Genomic DNA, 19,132 nt, shown 5'->3' on the forward strand with positions numbered 1-19,132 from the left:
CATAGCCGACGCCTTCTGTCAGTGATCAATCACTGTTTGCGTGAGCTAGCCAGTCTTTCAAACTCTCCCTCTTTTTATGTTAAAGGCTGAGTACATTTCCCTGTTTCTTTTCTCTCTGTCATTCTCTTTCTCTTGTTTTCAGGCTCTGAAAGCAGGCAGTGCTCAGAAAAATAGACTACCGACCAGCCCCTCCATTCTCCTTACTCCTGCGCTTTTTCTCTATCATTTTGAGCCTCTTCTCTTCCCGTAAGCGGGCCTCCTCCTCTTCCTGATCCTGCCGGCACTTGTGGAAGTTCTCCACGACGACGCCGACAAACATGTTGAGGACGAAGAAGCTGACGATGAGTAGGAAGGAGATGAAGTAGAGCAGCATCCAGGGGTTGTGGTTCCTTACAGGCTGAGAAGAGAGGAGCCGAGTAAAGGAGATTAAAGAAGATTAACTTTGAATTGCTTTTGTTCATGCGTGTATCATTTAGTGCACACGCAAAAAAAGCATCACAACTATGTTTTGCTCCCTGTGCTTTTGACCTGGTTTGAGCCGGCAAGCGACATAAATCCAACTGCCACAGTGGCAGTCTAAAGCCTCACAGTCTGTTATCACATACTGTACCTACATGCGTAGTACAATGACAATGGAAATTCTCTGAAAATCCTTCAACCTTGAATAAACTTTCCACAGTTCAAAGGAAAATTTCACTGTCAGTGTGGCATTTTGAGATTTATTTTTATAATATCACAAATAAAGGTTTTAATCCTTTGGTGTCTAGTCACTCAATTTATTATGAGAGACGAGATATGACTGACTGACACTATAATATTTCAGCGCATTACACCACAGGCAGTCCTGGATCCGGGGAGCGCCTAATCAGTCGAAGCTTTGATGTTACTTCTATGAACTCACCTTTCAAGCTTTGCTTTTGCTTGGAATCTGTTATTAACACACCGCTGCCATTTAGCTTTGCTTATTCTTTGAAAGAAATATGAACGGAATTGTTCGCTCCCACTCTGTCTCAACGTATTTGATAATTCTGGTACTAAGACCTGTGGTTAGGTTGTTTTTTTAAGGTTGTTTTTTGCACGCGCTGATGTCCAAATATCCACTGGAGATCACAGTGCTGCAAAAAAATACATGCAATACATACAGCGGCATCATGGGCTACACCCTGTCCTTTTATTGGGTTGTATCTGTGTGACATGTCTGGGTTTTCATTCAGTATTAAACGTGCTTGGTGACCTGCAACACACTCAGCTCTGGGCATGTTACAGACCCAAGTTAATATACAGTAAGTTCACTGTGTACGAGGGTGTATGTGCGCTTGCTGTGCACCATGTGGTATCTCCCTCTAACAGCTGGATTGGTTTCACCTTTGTTATCGCCCAAAGGCTCTCTGTCCGTCACCTCGGCTCGAGCTGAACTAAACATGCCGCAGCCTGGCTGTGACTGAGTGTGGGCTTCAAGGGAGGGCGAAAGCGCACCGATACAAAGGAAAGGGGGGCACTGGGTTTATAACACACGACAAAACGAGAGCAGAACAGAACGCGGCACAATAATGGTTTTATCTCAATCACAGCCCGGCACAGTCCTCGTATCGTTACCTGCTGGTCCACTCCCACCGCATCCAGCCCGTCATACATGATGTTGACCCAGCCATCCTTGCAGGACAGCACAAACAAAGACATCAGAGCCTGGATAGGAAACACAGAGAAAGAACTCAAAACACAGATTTCCTCCGTCCCAATATTATCAGACCCAGAGAAGCGTGACAGTGTGAACATCTTGTGCATCGTTAGCTTGTAATTCTCCCTCCCAATGATAATCAATGGCTGCCAGTAGAAGATATATATCATAGCCATGATAGATGAAGAACCTAAGTCTAATGGATTCACCACAGTCTACACAGTGTGTGCTGTTGTACTTCAGGTTACATTAAACTCACGCACTCCACCTTCTGCCAAAAAGTCCCTTGAAAAGCTCAGAGACACACTGCACTGTGACTAGTGAATCACTTTAATGAGGCAAAACAAGGGACTTTCTATTAGTAGTGTGTAGCTAGTTCATTTGTCTTTGGAGACTGTGCTGGTCTGAACACTAATCCTTCTCCCTACATCGCCCTCCTCCCCTTTCTTGTCCTCAGTCCATTAATCCGCACCTGAATCAGGTTGTCAAAGTTGTACTTCCTTCGTATCCAGCGGTAGTTGGCCTGCAGGCAGTCAGACTTGTTGGTGATGTTTTTCGTGTCCAGACCTTCACAGTGGTAGAACTTCCCTTTGAACAGCTAGAGATCGAGAGAGAGAGGGAGATAAAGAGCAAGGTCTGCAGGGCCGTCTGGCTGCCATTGACACATTAGCTCAATTGCACCGGAGCCTGCGGCTTTTTAAGCAACCAGCTACTAATGCTTGGAATAAAAGGATGTTTCATGGAGCACATTCTTATCAGAGGTTTTCCTGAGTGCTCGGCTAAAAGCTGACCCCCAGGGTCATGTTGTCCCTTTTAACACAGACCTAATTGTCATTCATTCAAAAAGCGCACTCTTCAGGAACAAAAGCTTATTGTCCATTGGATATTCATGACACTTCCTATCCCCCCTCAAGCCACAATCACATATGCTGCTCAACAAGAGTGACATTTAAGCTGAAAAGGGTAAAGCGTTTTGTCCTCAAGCTTAGGAAAAGCAAAGGACAGTGAGCGTGAGCATCGGATCTCTGCTGAGCTTACATGTCTGTGTTGTGCGACTTGCTTGCTGTTTGTGGGAGTTACTGTGTATGCAAACTACCTGCACCCCCAGGATGCCAAAGACGATGAAGAAGGCGCAGCAGATCAGGACAATGTTCCCGATGGGTCTAAGAGAGGTGATGAGAGTCTCCACAACCAGCTTCAAGCCCGGGGCTCGGCTGATCACCCTGGTATACACCAATAAAGACACAGAGATGTTTGTTAGCACCAGCTCGTACAGTCTAGTCCAGAACACAAACACAAGTGACAGAAATATGAAACGAGGTGGGATGCTTCCTGTGCGTGTGGTGCTTAAATACAGACACACAGGAAATATGCATCCACACAAAACCGATTACCAACACCTCTTTACACACCACATACAAATACACCATGCACCTCAGTGGGCGTAGTGTTCGCAGCAGGCGTAGGACTCTGAGGATGCCCAGGATCCTGTTTCCACCAGCGTAGGCCAGAGAGACCAGAATGTCAACCAGAGACACAAACACCAACAGACCATCCAGAACGTTCCAGCTGGACTGGAGGTACGTCTGCTTCCCGAAGCAGAAACCGAGAGCTACAACCTGGTGAAAACATTATGGCATTCAGATGTTAATAAGACCCGTTTGTAAACACCATAAGCTTTTCAACAATGGAAAGAAAACTGTGATGTTTACCTTAATGGCCATCTCTGCCAGGAAGATCACAGTGAAGACGTAGTTGGACACACTCAGAAACACTCGCTCCTACAGAAGACAATGAGATTAATACACAGACATTTTGCACTCACAACAGAAAGTACCAGTTCCTTTACACAATTAGCCTGTCACTGTGTGAGAGTAATACATCGTGGCTTGCTTTAAGCCTCGATGTTGCTTGGCTAGTGAGTTTCTCTGTGTGTGTCTGAGGCTTTTCCACTGAGAATCAGCCTCCAGTCAGGTTAATTTTGACTGTTTTCTATTGACTAGTGCACATTTTAGCACTGTGCAACCATCGGAAATCAGTGAAAAGATTCTCAAACTTGTATGTGTGTGTGTGTGTGTGTGTGTGTGTGTGTGTGTGTGTGTGTGTGTGTGTCTTACCGTGCTGTGAGGCTGTATGTCAGGTCTTTCCAGAGCGATGGTGATGCAGTTGAGGAAGATGAAAACCAGAACGATATGGTCGAACATTTTGTGAGAGATCACACTTTGGCACCACACACGGCATCTAAACACACACACACACACACACACAGAGTCATCTATAAAATGTCTACGGTCGGTTAAAACTATTGACCAAACAATTAGCAGTGAGAGAGCAGTAAAGAGAAGAAGAATGAGAGAGGGGAACCATGATAATTAAATAAAGAGGAGGAAAGAGGAAACAGGGAGTAAGAGAGCCAACTGAAACGAGACCCATTCAGATTGATATAGGTGTTTTGTGTTGTTTGTGTGTGTGTGTGTGTGTGTGTGTGTGTCTATGTGTGTGTGTGAGAGAGAGACTCACAGGTTGTCTGGAGAGAACAAATACAGCGTCCAGTCTTCGTGCTCTTTGCACCAGCGGGGCTTCATGTTGCGGAGCTCCTTTTTGATCCAGTAGCACAAAGAACTCTGCAGAGGTCAGAGGTCAAATGTTAATTTGCCAACTTTGGAACTCATCATTACACAAAATAATCAGCACTTTTATTGTTATTATTTCACCATCAACGGCAAAGCCACAATCATTCACATCATATTCATGCTTTCGTTGGGTGAGTCAAGGCCAAACACAGTAAATCTGATTGTACTACATTTTCATGCATATTAGTGATGTAGAATGGTCAGGCTGTCTATGGGATAAGTAGCTGTGTTGCTAATGGGGAAAAGTACCTTTAATCCTCTCCAAAGATGGATGGTTGCCTGAGCTAAACTAGAAGTTGTAATCTAATTTATTTCTTTTTTTCATGCACCCGCAGCCACAACAGTAGCTCCATATGATAAATCTAACTTCTCGTATTTTGTATGTACTCATTAAAAACCTGTTTGAGAACTGCTTTGATATTGCGTATACGAAGAACAGAGCTATTACGAACTATGCTATAAAATGACTGAAAAAATACTTTCCACAGTGTTGCTGACATGAGCTGTTCCACCCTCAAATCTATGGAGGCCCGATAAACAAGTGCTGTTTGGGTACACATGGACGTAACTGAGCTATAACAGGCAGACTCCCAACTTAGCTGGTACAAAGTGAAACTCATTAAAGTTTCTAATAAAACAAACATTAGAAAGGTTCAGTGCGCAGCTTCTGTACTTCAGGTTTCTAATTAAAAACAGCCCAAAGTCAAGCCTCTCAGATGCTGCTTATTTGGCAGATTGCTGCTGCTGTGAGTGTGTCTGTGCATCTGGGTGTGTCCCCTCCGTGTGTGTGTGTGTGTGTGTGTGTGTGTGTCCAAGTGTGAGCGTGTGCGTTAGCTGGATGAAAGGAACCTGCTGCTCAGGAATCCTTGGAGATGAAATTCATAATCTTTGAAATAAACACACACAGAGAACCACGTGCATACACAGGTCTCAGCTGACAAGTCACACGCACTCACTGATGCATGATCTTACACACACGCACGCACGCACGCACACACACACACACACACACACATGCATACACAGGTAAGAGTTTTAAGCCTCACACATTCAGTATGTCCAGGGAGAGGCACTGTGTTTTAGTGGATTTCATGGCTTCGAAAACTCAATTTGGAGCCAATAAAACCATCAAGACTATCGCAACAGAGGTCATCCAAAACCACCACGGGGTACGCCCTTCTCCACTTCACAGACACACAAATGAACAGCCGCACTGACTGTACATACACAAGCTGTTTTGGACCCACTGAGAAAACAATTACTGCCCAAGCCAATCAATTACAGCATGGCAATTTCAATCTCTCTAGGCCCTACAGTGTGAACACAACACAGACACTGTAACATCTCAAAGTAAGAGAGACAAAAGGGAAAAGAGGACAAAGGAGAATTGGGTAAGTAGAGAAAAACAAAGAGGAAAAAAGGAGAGCAAAAGCACCAAGGCTCAAACTTGACACCGGGCCTGTCAAACCCCACCACATGTCTTGCTCGTGCCTGAAAGCGTAACTGGAAAACAAGCCACCGTGTAAATAAAAAGCTGATGATACGTGCCAGGATGATATCATGCTGGGGACCTTTCAAAACTGCTACATGGTCCCGCTTTTCTCAGTGTTATTTTGAGAGTCACGACTCATGATAACTTACGTCATCATCCATGTCGTCCTCGGGCGAGGAGTCGTCCTTGGGGTCGGAGTTCACGTCGAGGTCGTAGGTCAGGGTCCTCCCGTTGCAGTCACCGTACTCCGCTATTATGGAAGGGCAGAGTGTAGATGCCTGCAGCAGCTCCAAGGGCTCCGGCCGTAGCGTGCTGTTCCCCCCAGCCTCCCCCTTGTCCTCTCCACCATCATCCTCCTCTCCTCCCTCCCCAGACAACAGGCTCTCCCTCTCTCCGCTGGTGTCCCGCCTTTTGAGACTCGGCGCTCTTCCGAGGCTGTTCCAGCTGGACCGACGACTTCCCCACGAGCGGGGAGGAAGAGGGGAGCGTCGGCCGGGACTTGAGAGGTTCTGGAGAGACGGGGAATAAGCGGTACGCATGGTGTGAGGCTATAAAAGCAACAAAAGTCATTATTAAAAGTGACTGATGACGTGTGAAGATATTTCAAGCTTCGATTGAGTTTTTAACAGCAAGCTTCAGGACACTCGGCCTATTCTGCTATAAGACATTTGGGGTCAGCCTCTCTTTCTCTCCAGCTTTGGATATTTTGCACAGGGGATCAGTGAGAAATTAGATGTGGACGAAGTATGACCAAGAACATCTGTGATTGATCGTTGCATTTTCCAGAATTTTGTCTCCAACTATTCACATGTTATTTGGCTACAGGATCAAATTTTACACCCATATGCTCATTTTTATTGGATATGTTAGGTTCAAAGGATTTTTCCTTCCCCCTGAGCGAGTCATTATTGGCTCCCTATATTTCCAGCTTTTCTCCCAGGCAGCCATGATTTCCTCATGGAATAAATTACTATCTACCTGACTAAACTGAAGCTAAAAGCTGCAATCTTTGGTTTACATGCTACCTTCCCTGGTACTCCTCCTCCTCTCCTCTCTGCAGGTTGCAGCGAGGTTTAATAATCAGAAACTATAATGAAAAGTAATACATTCCTCGTGCGAAAATAGGACGATATGAGATTAGCTCCTTCTCAGTCCTCTGAGCAGCATTTAGAGAGCTAAGACGTCTTTCATGGTAGCAGAGCTGACTGATATATGGGTCACCCCTTCGATTGAAACATTTAAAGCCTGTGATTAACTGCAGTGTTAACTCATGGGACTTGAGTCATTGGTTCTCCCGGTCCTTTGCGGTCCTCCATTTAGGACCGCTGGGTCTGTTTGTTTGAAGTTTGTCTCATATGTCTGCTCCTGGCCTTGGCTTCTGCTCTGTAACTGGATTATATCCATCCTCCTTGTAGCAATTTTAGTCTTTTTTTTTCAGTTTGGTGGGGGGCTTTACAGGGTGTGAGTATATGTCACACAGCATATGTGTTGTTCTGCATCAGCAAGAAGGGGAAGAGAAGTTGATTCCTACACGCTGGTTTGTGAAGAGGTCGATAAACAGTTTTGGGTGCATCTTCTCCTTAAACTGTTTGATATAACTCACCAGAGAGTGCTGATCGTAGGCTAAAGGGTCCATGGAGGTGGAGCTTCCACGGCGAGAGTCTGCGTGACTGATTCCCGCCTCGGAAAAACCCGTTCCCACCTCGCCATATTGAGGAACCGCCTCTCTGTATACAAGGTCCTCTCCAAGGATAGACTCAGGCCCCAGGGAGCTCTTTGGAGTAGGCATGGGTGTGGCTGCCGTGCGCATGATTATAGGAGGAGCCATCGAGCCCCGAGGGTCAACGTGACCGTTGGCGGTCATCATCAGGGAGTACATTTTTAGCTCTGTGGAGGCGGAGAAGATGTGAAGTCGCTATTGTAATCAACACTTATTTATTGTTATTTTGTCATACAGTTTGCAATGAGTCAGTCATGAAACAATCAGAGCAGGAAGAAAAAAGCACAATTTCTTGTTGTTGAACCTACCAGTGTCTCTGAGCTGTTCTACCTTCTCATCCTCCTCAAAGTTGTCTGATTTCTTCTCATCATCAGACTCCGACCGATTAGCATCACCCTATAATACACACACAAATCAGGACTGTTTTCTTTGTTTCTCCCCCATTATGAAGAAAATTGCAGACGCGGTTTCTTTTTTTCAATCAAGGAACGGAGTTCGAGCAGACCGAAGTGCGCTGCATTCAGTGCTCAGAGGATATGCTTGTGGATGAAGGCTCATTGTGCTCCTGGGTGCCACATGATAAAGGGGCCGGATGAGGAACAATTGATGATCTGGAACAATCAGAGGGCATGTTTGGGACTGCTTATCATCTCCCTTCTCTCTTCCCCTTTAAAAGCAGCGGTGCCTTGCATGATGTGACAGTTTGGTAATTGAGAGTCCGCACCTGCGGCCCTCAGATTGTTCTACTGGGAGTTAATTAAAAGCAGCAGAAGGCCCTCATGCAGCATCGACACAGTTGTGGATGAGAGATGCTGTTAAGAATCAGACATGAATCTTTACTCCAGTCACTGGTGCTGTGTTGAATGGTTAATATACAAAAGAGTTTTGAGCATTTCTTGTTATTTAGGAAATGTCTGAGGGTGCGCCTTCACCAACCTTGATGATAAAAACACAGAAAATGGGTGCAATGCTGTGCAGGCTGTGCAAAACGCTGATTGAATCTTGATTGCAGAATTGCACTGTGCCACTGGTTTGCCATTAACGCTTCATCTACACTTACAATTACTGTACAAAAAAAAATAAACAATAGTTGTTCTCACCTCAGCCTGGAAGCCTTCAACCAAGATGGCCACAAGTAAATTGAAGAGCACGTAGTTGCCAAATGTCATGAGAGCAACAAAGTAGAGAGCCGCCCATGGTGAGGTGGAAGCCATGCCGTTATACAACACCACATTCCAGTCCTCCTGGGTAAGAATCTATACAATGAGTGAAACACAGGCAGAGATTTAGGTGTAAATAAAGAAGGGGAAGAGATGGATGGAGGCAAAAATAGATAACGGTCAGGTGGAATGCATATGCATAATTAAAAAACAAGGAAAAGAGTAATGGCCCATAAAGAGGGAAAGGAAGGAAAATGCCCGGAGGTTAAAGAATAGAGAAGGATAGAGAAAGAAAGACACAAATGGAGCAGTATTAGCTGATACAGCTCTTGCGGGTTGCTTTATAAAACCCAGTAGTGAGCTACTTTTATTGCCATCCTGCCACAATACTTCAACTTCATGCACACGGGATTACTATAAATTGACATGCAGAGTGTGTGTGGGCGTGTGTATGTGTGTGTGTGTGTCTGCGTGCGCCTAAATCAATGTGAGTGATGAAAGCATTTAAAAGTAGGACGGTGTTCATGATGCAGCATGAAAGCTCACTCTGTCTCTGCCCACTCATAAAACGCTGTGGCAGGAAGCAATTCGCCAATGCCGCCGTGTGTATGCACGTATGCATGCATGCGCAGAGTGGTGTGTACTGTAGCTACTCCCCAGAAATCTATAGTGAGTATATAGTGTGTGTACCGCCTTCACATGACAGTCAGTCCGAGGTAAAACGCTTTTTCAGCATCTTACTCCTACACACACACCGAAGTGAGACAGTCCACTGCCTTCTGTGTTCTACCTTTGTGCTGACGCATCCAGTACAGAAAAGAGGACAACCTATCTGGAGCGATTGAACAATATCTCCCCCATAAGGAGAGCAAAAAATAGAGTTAACAGTGAAAGAGGGTGCGCATAAGCAGAATTTCTCATTTCACAGCATTTGACTAATAAGCAGAACTTGGCAGCTACGCACACAGCTACACACATAAACATAAGCACACTCTTGGCCGAGTTTGACATATTGATTTGGGATTTGTTGGGATAAGAATGAATACACACCAACACACTGTCCAGTTGATCTCTTACAACTGTGTGAAGGACGTGATGCGACAGCTGCTGTCATACATTTCCACTAACGTTCACACTGTTGCAATGAGAGCCCTGAAGGAGCCTGTCTGAGCTCCTCTTTTGAAGGGAAGCCAGTAACATATCTGTTTCTCTGCAGAAAGGCTTTTCAGATGATGCATGCATGACTGGCAGCCTACATTTTAGTGGATAGATTCATGTACTGCAAGTTCAAATACATCAGCACTTGCGAGACCACCTGACAGCTGTAACACTTTATATTTCAGATTTATAAAACGAGTTAAACATTCATGTTTCATTTATAAATCACAAACTTGCCAACTCACAAGGAGAGAATTCACATTTGAATTACGTGCTCATCATGATCAATAAGAATACACAAAGCAGCTGAACCGCAGATAGACGGGCAAGAAACAAACAAAAAGACAGTTATTGATAATAGATGAGAGCAGCTGATCAAAATATCACATTAACTCAGTATCAGTACAATTTTTGCAAATTAAGAAAAACAGAGAAAACTAACCTGGAATACAGTGACAATGGCCCAAAGCAGAGAGTCAAAGTTCTTGCGGTCAGGGATGGTGTCTCCATTCTCCATCTGAAGACTGAATTTACAGCCAAACAGGTGCATACCCAGTATACTGCAGAAGAGAAGAAAGTGCAGTCAGCCTAACTTTAATGCGTGCTTTTTGATGGATTTGTGTGTATGTTGCATGTGTGCATTACCTGAAAGTGAAGATGAAAAGCATCAGCAGCATGCAGAATGTGGCCACATTGTCCATGGTCTTCATCAGCACCACCAGCTGCCTCCTCAGGGCAGGCAGGAAGCGAACCAGCTTCAGAACCCGCAGCAGACGAAATGTTCGCAGGACTGACAGCCCACCGTCTGACTGACCAATAATCTCCCACACACTGAGAACCACAAAGAGCCAGTATGAAAGTTGGAGGTTGTGTTTGTGTCTAAATTAAAACTATATGTGGGCATAATTAAGATAATAATAATGTGAGACACTTGTTTTGTTGTTTTGAAGGAACTCAGCTTGAATAAGTCTGCTGTAATTTTGAAAGCAATTCCCTTCAGTCACGCAAGTAACGAAAATCACACCACATATCGCCACATATATCAAAGTGTCCCTTCCCTGATCCAATATGAGCTCTATCAACCTAAATGACAGCCACACAGCGAACCTCGACTCCTGACAGGAACAAGAATCTGCTGCGGCAGCAAGTAAAGCTGTGTCTGTACGATCCATCATGAGTGTGCCAGTCTTAGCTATTGTAAAGATGGATGCTGCTGCATTGAACCGGACATCCGAAATTCAATGAGTGACAAGCTGGAGAAGGAATAAGAACCGGGGGTGGCTCTAAATCCAAGCTTAGCAGTTGTCTAGTTAGGGAAATCTATATTGGAGTCATGATTTTAGTTTTTTTGCACTAAATCACAAACAATTAAAGATCAGGCTACATGGATTCACATTACCTGATGATAACAATGATGCTGTCGAATATGTTGTATGGGTTCCTGATGTATCCAAACAAGCCGAAGGCCAGCAGCATGAAGCCCATCTCCAGCACAAACATACTGGTGAAAACGATGTTACTGATCTCTAACACATCAGTCAACTCTTCAGGCTGGGGAGAGAGAGGAAAGAAAGAAAGAAAGAAAGAAAGAAAGAAAGAAAGAAAGAAAGAAAGAAAGAAAGAAAGAAAGAAAGAATAAGGAAGAGAAAGTGAATGTGAAAGAGAAAGAAAAAGAAGAGAAAGAAAGAAAAGAAGAAAGAGGATGAGAAAGAATAAGAAAGAGAAAGAAAAAGGAAGAGAAAAAGAAAGAAGAAAAAGAGAGAGTAAGAAGAGGAAGAGAAAGAAAGAAAGAAAGAAAGAAAGAAAGAAAGAAAGAAAGAAAGAAAGAAAGAAAGAAAGAAAGTTAATATCTCCACTCTATTATCTCAGAGTCGTAAAACCACCTGGTCTTAGTGCCCTTAGCCGAGACATTATTAATCAAGTTCAGAGCTGGAGTCAGGCCCAATCAATCAAATGGAACCAACAGCACCAATCCATCACTGCTGATCTACACCACTTACCTCTCAGTACAGTCACTGATCCAGCAAGGTGTAACTGAGGCCCTGTCATAAAGCATGCAGTCAGGACTTTTATGGAAAACACTGCAGTTTCGTGCTCTGGTAAATGCATTATTAGGCCACGTCTTCAATTTTTCTTCATAGGAACAGTTCGTTAGAGCTGCATCAGTGATCTGAAGGTGCTGATTCGCATCGAAAGGCGTGACTTGGGTTCTAACCTACAGTTTGCTATACTGAGACTTGCTATTTTGGGAGTCTCACTGACTCACACTTGAGTGCATATGGTGTGTTTCTCACCTGGCCAAGTAAATCAAAACATTAAATGGTCCATTAAATGGTATCAAATTAAGTTTGATACTTGTCTAAAAGCTGCAATTAAATTCAAAATAACTTATTATTTTCATGACCTCTTGTAATAAACATGGCGCTCTACACTACTTCCCTCTTTCACTTTTCTGAGCTTGTATCAGGGCTGATTACTGCAATTATTTTGACAGATTGTGATATGACTCGACGATTTTAGTTTGAATTTTTGCATTTCTTTTTCCCTAAAATAAATAAATGAAATGATGATAATGTGATTTTTGCTGGGGTCTGTAAATAAGCATATTCCCTTACGTCTGGAGAACATGATTTGTAGGACAGGGCATCTCTGTAGCACCGCAATGCTTCATTTCTAATGGTATGTTGTGACAGGTATGTGATGCATTTCAGCAAAAAAACTGCAGCTCCTGCCATTTGGATATTGCACTTGGCCATATTGTGATTTCACTTATATTTTGATGAATTGCTTAGCCCCAGCTCAGATCATGATTCAGTGCTGCCGGTCTTTGTACATTCACAAATAAGGGATCATTATGATCCTCAGACAACTGAATCATTCTAAAATTCTTAGCTCTACAGTCAGCCTTGCAGTTTGTAAAGCTCCTCAGCCTTTGACTTTTATTCTCATGTCACACTTGGCAGTCTCATTAAAAATAATTGTGATTCTTTTCATGTGGAGATCAAGAAGCAATAGGTCCAAAGCCCATTTAGCTTCACAGCACATGGTGTATAAAAGCAGTCAGGCCATATTGTGGACTAATAAACACAAGAGCAAGATTAATACAGAAAATCTCAGACGAGCTGCAACTACCAGAGACGGGTTAACACTCGGCTGCAGTTACCATCAACACCCGGCAGAAACACCCAGTGTGGGTTTTGTGTTGTTCATTCACTGAATTATTCTAAATGAATAAATGATTATGATTTCCAATGATAACGCTTTGATTAAAATCCCAACTTTTACAGCCAGTCCAAGGCACTGAATCCTCTGCTGAAGTACAACTGAGGATCACAGATAGAGGGCGCCATACTACACAACACTCCCCCCACCTCGCTCCACCCCAAACACACAGAAACACAGAGCAAACAGTGAAGAACTGCAAACTTTTTACAGCCACATTTCAAGAATATGAGTGGTGAAAGTTTCCTTTTGAGCAGGTCAGTGGTGGAAAGCAAGTATATTTACTCAAACGCAGTACTTAAGTACATTTATGGTGCTTTACATGAGTATTTTCATTTTAAGCAATTCAAATTTCCACTACACCACATTTCACAGTAAAATGATCCAAAATGATCCATCCACTCCATGTCATTTATCTGACACCTATATTTGGTCTTAAAATGAACATCTTTCAAACAAAATATATGGTTTATATAATGTATAACTGACCCACCAGTTTAGGAAGCAGTTAAAACTAGCTTCATGCTGGCTTGCAGGACTTTTACTTTGTAATGGAGTATTTTTATAGTGCCGTGTTGCTGCTTTTACTCGAGTAAACTGATCTGAATATTTCCTCCTCCACTGGAGTCGATAGCATTTGTAATTTGCAAAATCCATCACTGTCTGAGTAGCTGCTCTGATACATAAGTGTCTGAATTTCATGCTGTGATTTCTGAAGGCGAAACACAAACAGCCTCTTGGATGCTCTGAAACAGAGGCTGTCTAATTATTTTTTTTACTGACCTTATCAACTGCAGGAAAATGTGTGTATGCCTGAGCCAGACCAATCCACTGATCCATTACAGCAGGAGTTTGACAGTAGTTGAAATCGTGACCTCGCTGTCAATATGCAGTGCTGCGTGTGGAATACGATGCAGCGCACGCTAAAAGCACACCACTCTTCTATCCACACTATTTTTATTTTATTTTCGGCTGATGAGCTACAGCGTTAATTGGGACAGTCGTGAAGCTTGAAAACCAAAAATAAAAAGTAACATCAGGGGACTCGAGTGCAGCTTTTGGTGTGCTGCGTGGTGAGCAAAACAATGGCATATTTTATTTTATCTTTTTAAAGAGCTGGACAGACAATAGAGAGACTACAGCTGCTCGATGTCCTGGCTGTTTGTCCAAATTGTCTGTCCCTGTTGAGCCAGCACATAAAAACTTTAAAGCACTTCAACAAAGCTTTAAAAGAGCTCTCAGCCAGCTTTTCTACCTTAAGCAGTCACAGTACAGTAGACTCATATACACTATTATTTAACAGTGGACTAGTGCCATTTTCATTACCGTTTGGCCGCACTCTTCACACCAGAGGGATGAACAAGCACACTGCAGACTTGCAGGGCAATAATTTCCACAATGCTGAGCAGCAGTTTTTATGTCTGGACTACAAATTTATCTTCACTTACTGCTTTACAGTGTCTTAGGTGGTGAGAATACAGTTTGGCTAACATAGTAGGTTAAAACAATAATAATGAATACAGTAATCGCTGAATTCACAGTGGCTCAATGCACACAACACAAGCGATTAGACAAAATACAAGCAAATTAAGAAAACATCTTCTACAATTTGACATGTGTGAGCAGCATTTAGAAAAAAAAATGTATACATTTATAAACGCTGCAAGTATAGACAACAAGAGAAGCTGTTTCCAGGGGACACTAAAAAGTGACGCACGGCTGGGACGCGCTTGTTGCATTGGTTTGCAACTCATGAGGTTAGTGCTATCCACAAGCTGTCAGAAAATGAGCTCAGTTGTTAGTGGTTTCAACGTGTCCGTCACAGCTTGTATTGTTGCCCGTGCTATCTGCAGAGATCATGCTTTCTAAATGCTGCACATGTTGTTGATGTTGTCTTAATTCGCTTGTGTTGCGTCTATCTGGGTGTGCTTTCTTAAGCTGCAACGTGCTGAGCTCTCAGGGCTCTGAAAGAACTGAAAGTCTAAAGTACTTGACAAGCTTGCATAAGCATGCATCGATGTCGGCTGTGTTTTTTTTGTTTTGACTTTTGTCGTAAAATGAAATGAACTCAGCACATTGCGTTCTGGGTCCTGTCCCGGCTGACGGCGACATGTGGACAACAAGGTGGAAGGAAGCAGAAGTTCAGGAGTAAATGTTAGAGAGGTTCTATTCAAGTCCAGCAGCCAGCGATAAAAATGTGGGAGGGGAAAATTAAAAGAAACACTCACACGTTAATAAATCCCACCCAGGTGCCCTTGAGTTGTCAGCTTTACCCCATGACGTACGTTACTTTGTAGTAGCAGTTTCAGATTGCCATGATCATTAGCAACTAAGTGGTTTCAAAATAATTAGAAGCTCTTAACTATGTCAATATATCTTATGTAATCCACTCCCATCTCAAATGAGCTTTCTGAACTATTGTTTTAGATGCTGCTTTCCACTGCCATCGTTATGTCTGACAGTCCATGTGATCAATCAGAATTAGATGCAGTGGCAGCACTGGCAAGAGGACGTTTGGAGTGAGTGTTTGGGAGATATCCTCTATTTATCTGTTCAGAACTGGGGACATGATGCATACACTTTCGCACGCACACACGCACGCACACACACACACACACACACACACACACACACACACACACACACACACACACACACACACACACACACACTCAAACTGATGGTTTTTACTGCACGATGTTGCATCTTAAACCCCCTTTTTCCTCTCACTTCGGTTTCACACACATTCAAGAGTGTTTGTGAGGATGAAGGAGTCAGAAAAGTTACCTGTTGGATCTTTCAAATGCGCATAATACACGATTACCTTACAGCTTACCTATATTGTGTATTCCTTTGTGTTTGTGCTTTTAACACACAAACTTAAAAAAAAAAAAAGGTTATGTTGAGCTTGCAGGCAAATCTGATTTGATTCTCAAATATAATGTTAAGGATTTGCCGTCCATGCTTTTATTTGTGAGTAATTAAGTTGGATTTGCGGCACTCATTATCAAAACATCTGCATATCTCAGTCAATCAATGACATGTTTACATTGTAGTCAAAGCTCACTAATGATACTCTCAATTTAATGTTAGTCTGTTTCGATGTATGTGAAGTAAAAACAGTTAAGACTCTGATCTGAGCTCCCACAATGTATTTGAAATCAATTTTCACATTTCAGTTCACATGTAGACTTCCACTTCCATGCAAATTCAATTAAAGCAATCTACTTCCAATCTGGTATCGAGCTTAACACAGCCTAATCATGCATCAATCATTTCCCTCTTTATCTAAACTGCTCTCTCTCTCTCTCTCTCTACACACAGACACACACACACACAGACACACACACTGTCTACACTATCCCTCCTACATTCATACACCTCTTCACAGGCACATATACACTCATAGTCTCATGAAGTTTGGCTAGGTGTCACATAAGAGGGATGATGAGTACTGAGGGGAGGAACTCTTACATAACACTTCAGTCTGTGTGTGTGTGTGTCATTGGCCCAATAAGGCCATAGCTCTCCCAGTCGCTCCTTGTGTTTATACCACAAAGATAGAAACACACACACACACACACAGAGACACACATCCCCTGGAGAGGGAATTAGAGACGGAGAAGGCAGAGGAGGGAATGGCCTCTCAGCATGCACAAGAATCTTCTTTTTGGGTTTTTCATCCATTTGCTGCACCAGTGGGACATGAAAAGGTTGTGTGCGTGTGTGTGCATATGAAATACGCTAACTCGGGTGTAAAAACTCAGTCAATGATCGTGTCCGTGCAACCACACACACTTTGAGTGTGTGACAGTGGAGCTGGAGAACGGGGATCCTTCCTAGATGTTGGCCACACAGGGTAAACTAGAAACTTAATCCTGGTGTGTGTGTGTGTGTGTGTGTGTGTGTGTGTGTGTGTGTGCATGTGAGATAGTGCCTTCATGTGTATTTGCATGTGAGAAAGAGGGAAAGCGTGGGTACTGCTCCTCCACTCCTCCCCTCTCTCCCATCGTTCCCTCACCCCTGTCCACCCTGCCTTCTCACTCATTTAGGCTCTCAGAGAAATGCCATTTATACACACAAATGCCAGACAGCCAACAGTTCTCACCAAACTACTTGTTTCTCCTTGAAGGTCATTCTTAGCCCTTTTAAGTGTTGAATCATTGATGTGGAACTGTTGCGGACCTTCATTCGCCCTACCCCTCCATATTCTCACCTGCTCGTGGTACTCTATCCCCATGCTGAGAGTATTGACGAGGATAGCGATCATGATGCCTCGGTTGAAGTATTTACTTTCCACAATCCTCTTCAGTTTTTCCCTGAAGCCTATCCAGGCCCGGACCACTCCGTTTTTGTAATCCACGACCCGCCGCCGTCTGGTGCGGCCTCGCCCGCCTCTCAGATCCGCAGCCTAGACAAAAGAAGGGGGGGTTATTTAGTAATCAAAACAGTTTTTGAAAATATTTTTAAAAATCAGTAAAAAAACCCACTAGAAATAATAATAAATGTCAAGACTTGGGGGCGCTGTGGCTCAGGAGCTTCAGCAGCTTTGTGTTTTTATTTGGCCACCATCATTAATGCCAAGTCACGACTTCCACAACCTTCATCCTCCCTGTTTACCATCATCGTTACTGCAGCCCCGTGCATTCTGACCTGCGGGAAGTCGTGCAGTCCATCAGCCTCTCCCCTGCCTCCCTCCAGGTCTCCCAGTTCCAGTTCCAAGGTTTCCAGGCTGCGGGCGCACATAGGGCAGCTGAGCAGCTCCAACAGCAGAGGGCTGGGCACCACGCCTGCCAGCTGGTACAGCAGCCTCTGACGTCCTGTGGGGTGGAAACGGGTGGAGACGGTCAGACATTGTGAAGGGGGTTTTTCATAACTGTCCTCATGGGCTGCCGTTAGCTTTACTGAGCAGAGACAAACAAGTTTTCATCAGCCTGTTACCTGCTGCATCATCTTTCACTGCGGGGAACTGGATACAAATATTGCTTTGAAAATCAGTTTATGATTGATCCAAGCCAATAGTGCACAAATAATATGACATCAGAGATTAGATTTGCATCTTTACTTGAAAATAATGGTCCCGTATTGCGTTTTCTTTGACTGATGTTCAATTTGTCTTTATAGGAAATAATGAACGAAGGTGGAAGTGCTTTTTTCAGCTCTGAGTTGTGCCTGAAGTCTTCTTCAACAACCTCCACCAAGAAGGTGCAGTAAGTACGTGGCCTGAGAGGTGAACCACAGGGCAAAGGAAAAAAAAGTCCACAAATCACTGGCTGCAAAGCACTCGCTGCTCGTTGAGCTCATCGCTGTGAGCGCCAGATAATTGAAGGTGACTCAGATGAAAGTATCGACTTTTTTTTTTTTTAGAAACTTCTCTCTCCTCTCATTTTGATTATGTTGGCCGGACAGTCGGAAGACAACATTGAGCAAACAAAATCAAACTGAAACAAACAATAAAAAGTGAGGGGCGCAAATGTAGGATTTTGAAAGGTAAGGAGGACATGTCGCCCTCATCCTCAGTGGACATTACACCCTTGTGGGTATGAACTCAGTTTGGATTTTTATCCATCAGCATAATTGCTTCCATGATGTAGTGTTATATCAACTTTGCATTGTCATTGAACTGGCTAAAGTAAGCAAAGAGCAATGAAAAGAGCACAATAGGACAAGGGGGAGACGAAGACATGGTGTACGGGGTATAAAGTAAAGAGAAGCGGGAAGAATATAAAGTGAGTCAAATTTAGCATGCAGTGCTGCAGGGATGTCCTACCACAGCAGAGAGCCAAAACAAGCTGGTTTCTACCGTGAGTACAGAACTGCGAGCTCACTCACAGCGCTGTAGAGCCTGACTGACTCCTCTCACCCTCTGTTCCCTCACTACATCCTCTCAGAATCAGTACGGAGGAACTGCAAAGCATGGCTGAAAACTATCACAGGCAAAAGCATGACTTCTAGAAAAAAAAAGAGCAGCTCTTTAAAAGCAGCTTCGACAGCACACTACGCTATTTACAACTGCATCTGATACTACGAGCTATGAAGTAAGATTGTGAGAGTTGTCATCGTATTTCA

General features: G+C 43.6%; 1 protein-coding gene across 2 annotated transcripts in view; it reads right to left on the minus strand.

Annotated features, from left to right (window-relative positions):
* The window catches only part of cacna1ha (calcium channel, voltage-dependent, T type, alpha 1H subunit a), a 109,251-nt gene that overhangs the window by 18,537 nt on the left and 71,582 nt on the right, over positions 1–19,132 (minus strand). For both annotated transcript variants that reach the window (XM_070980460.1, XM_070980459.1), the window contains exons 11-27: positions 17,717–17,883; positions 17,280–17,474; positions 11,241–11,392; positions 10,487–10,672; positions 10,284–10,401; positions 8,624–8,779; positions 7,832–7,919; positions 7,407–7,690; positions 5,953–6,312; positions 4,199–4,302; positions 3,796–3,919; positions 3,391–3,459; positions 3,113–3,297; positions 2,775–2,901; positions 2,151–2,276; positions 1,597–1,686; positions 184–397 (exon numbers count right to left, since the gene is read on the minus strand). In XM_070980460.1, coding sequence (XP_070836561.1) covers positions 184–397; positions 1,597–1,686; positions 2,151–2,276; positions 2,775–2,901; positions 3,113–3,297; positions 3,391–3,459; positions 3,796–3,919; positions 4,199–4,302; positions 5,953–6,312; positions 7,407–7,690; positions 7,832–7,919; positions 8,624–8,779; positions 10,284–10,401; positions 10,487–10,672; positions 11,241–11,392; positions 17,280–17,474; positions 17,717–17,883 — 2,745 coding nt within the window. The remainder of the gene's footprint in view (positions 1–183; positions 398–1,596; positions 1,687–2,150; positions 2,277–2,774; positions 2,902–3,112; positions 3,298–3,390; positions 3,460–3,795; positions 3,920–4,198; positions 4,303–5,952; positions 6,313–7,406; positions 7,691–7,831; positions 7,920–8,623; positions 8,780–10,283; positions 10,402–10,486; positions 10,673–11,240; positions 11,393–17,279; positions 17,475–17,716; positions 17,884–19,132) is intronic.

Source organism: Chaetodon trifascialis, chromosome 15 (assembly GCF_039877785.1).
Source record: "Chaetodon trifascialis isolate fChaTrf1 chromosome 15, fChaTrf1.hap1, whole genome shotgun sequence".
Classification (NCBI taxonomy): domain Eukaryota; kingdom Metazoa; phylum Chordata; class Actinopteri; order Chaetodontiformes; family Chaetodontidae; genus Chaetodon; species Chaetodon trifascialis.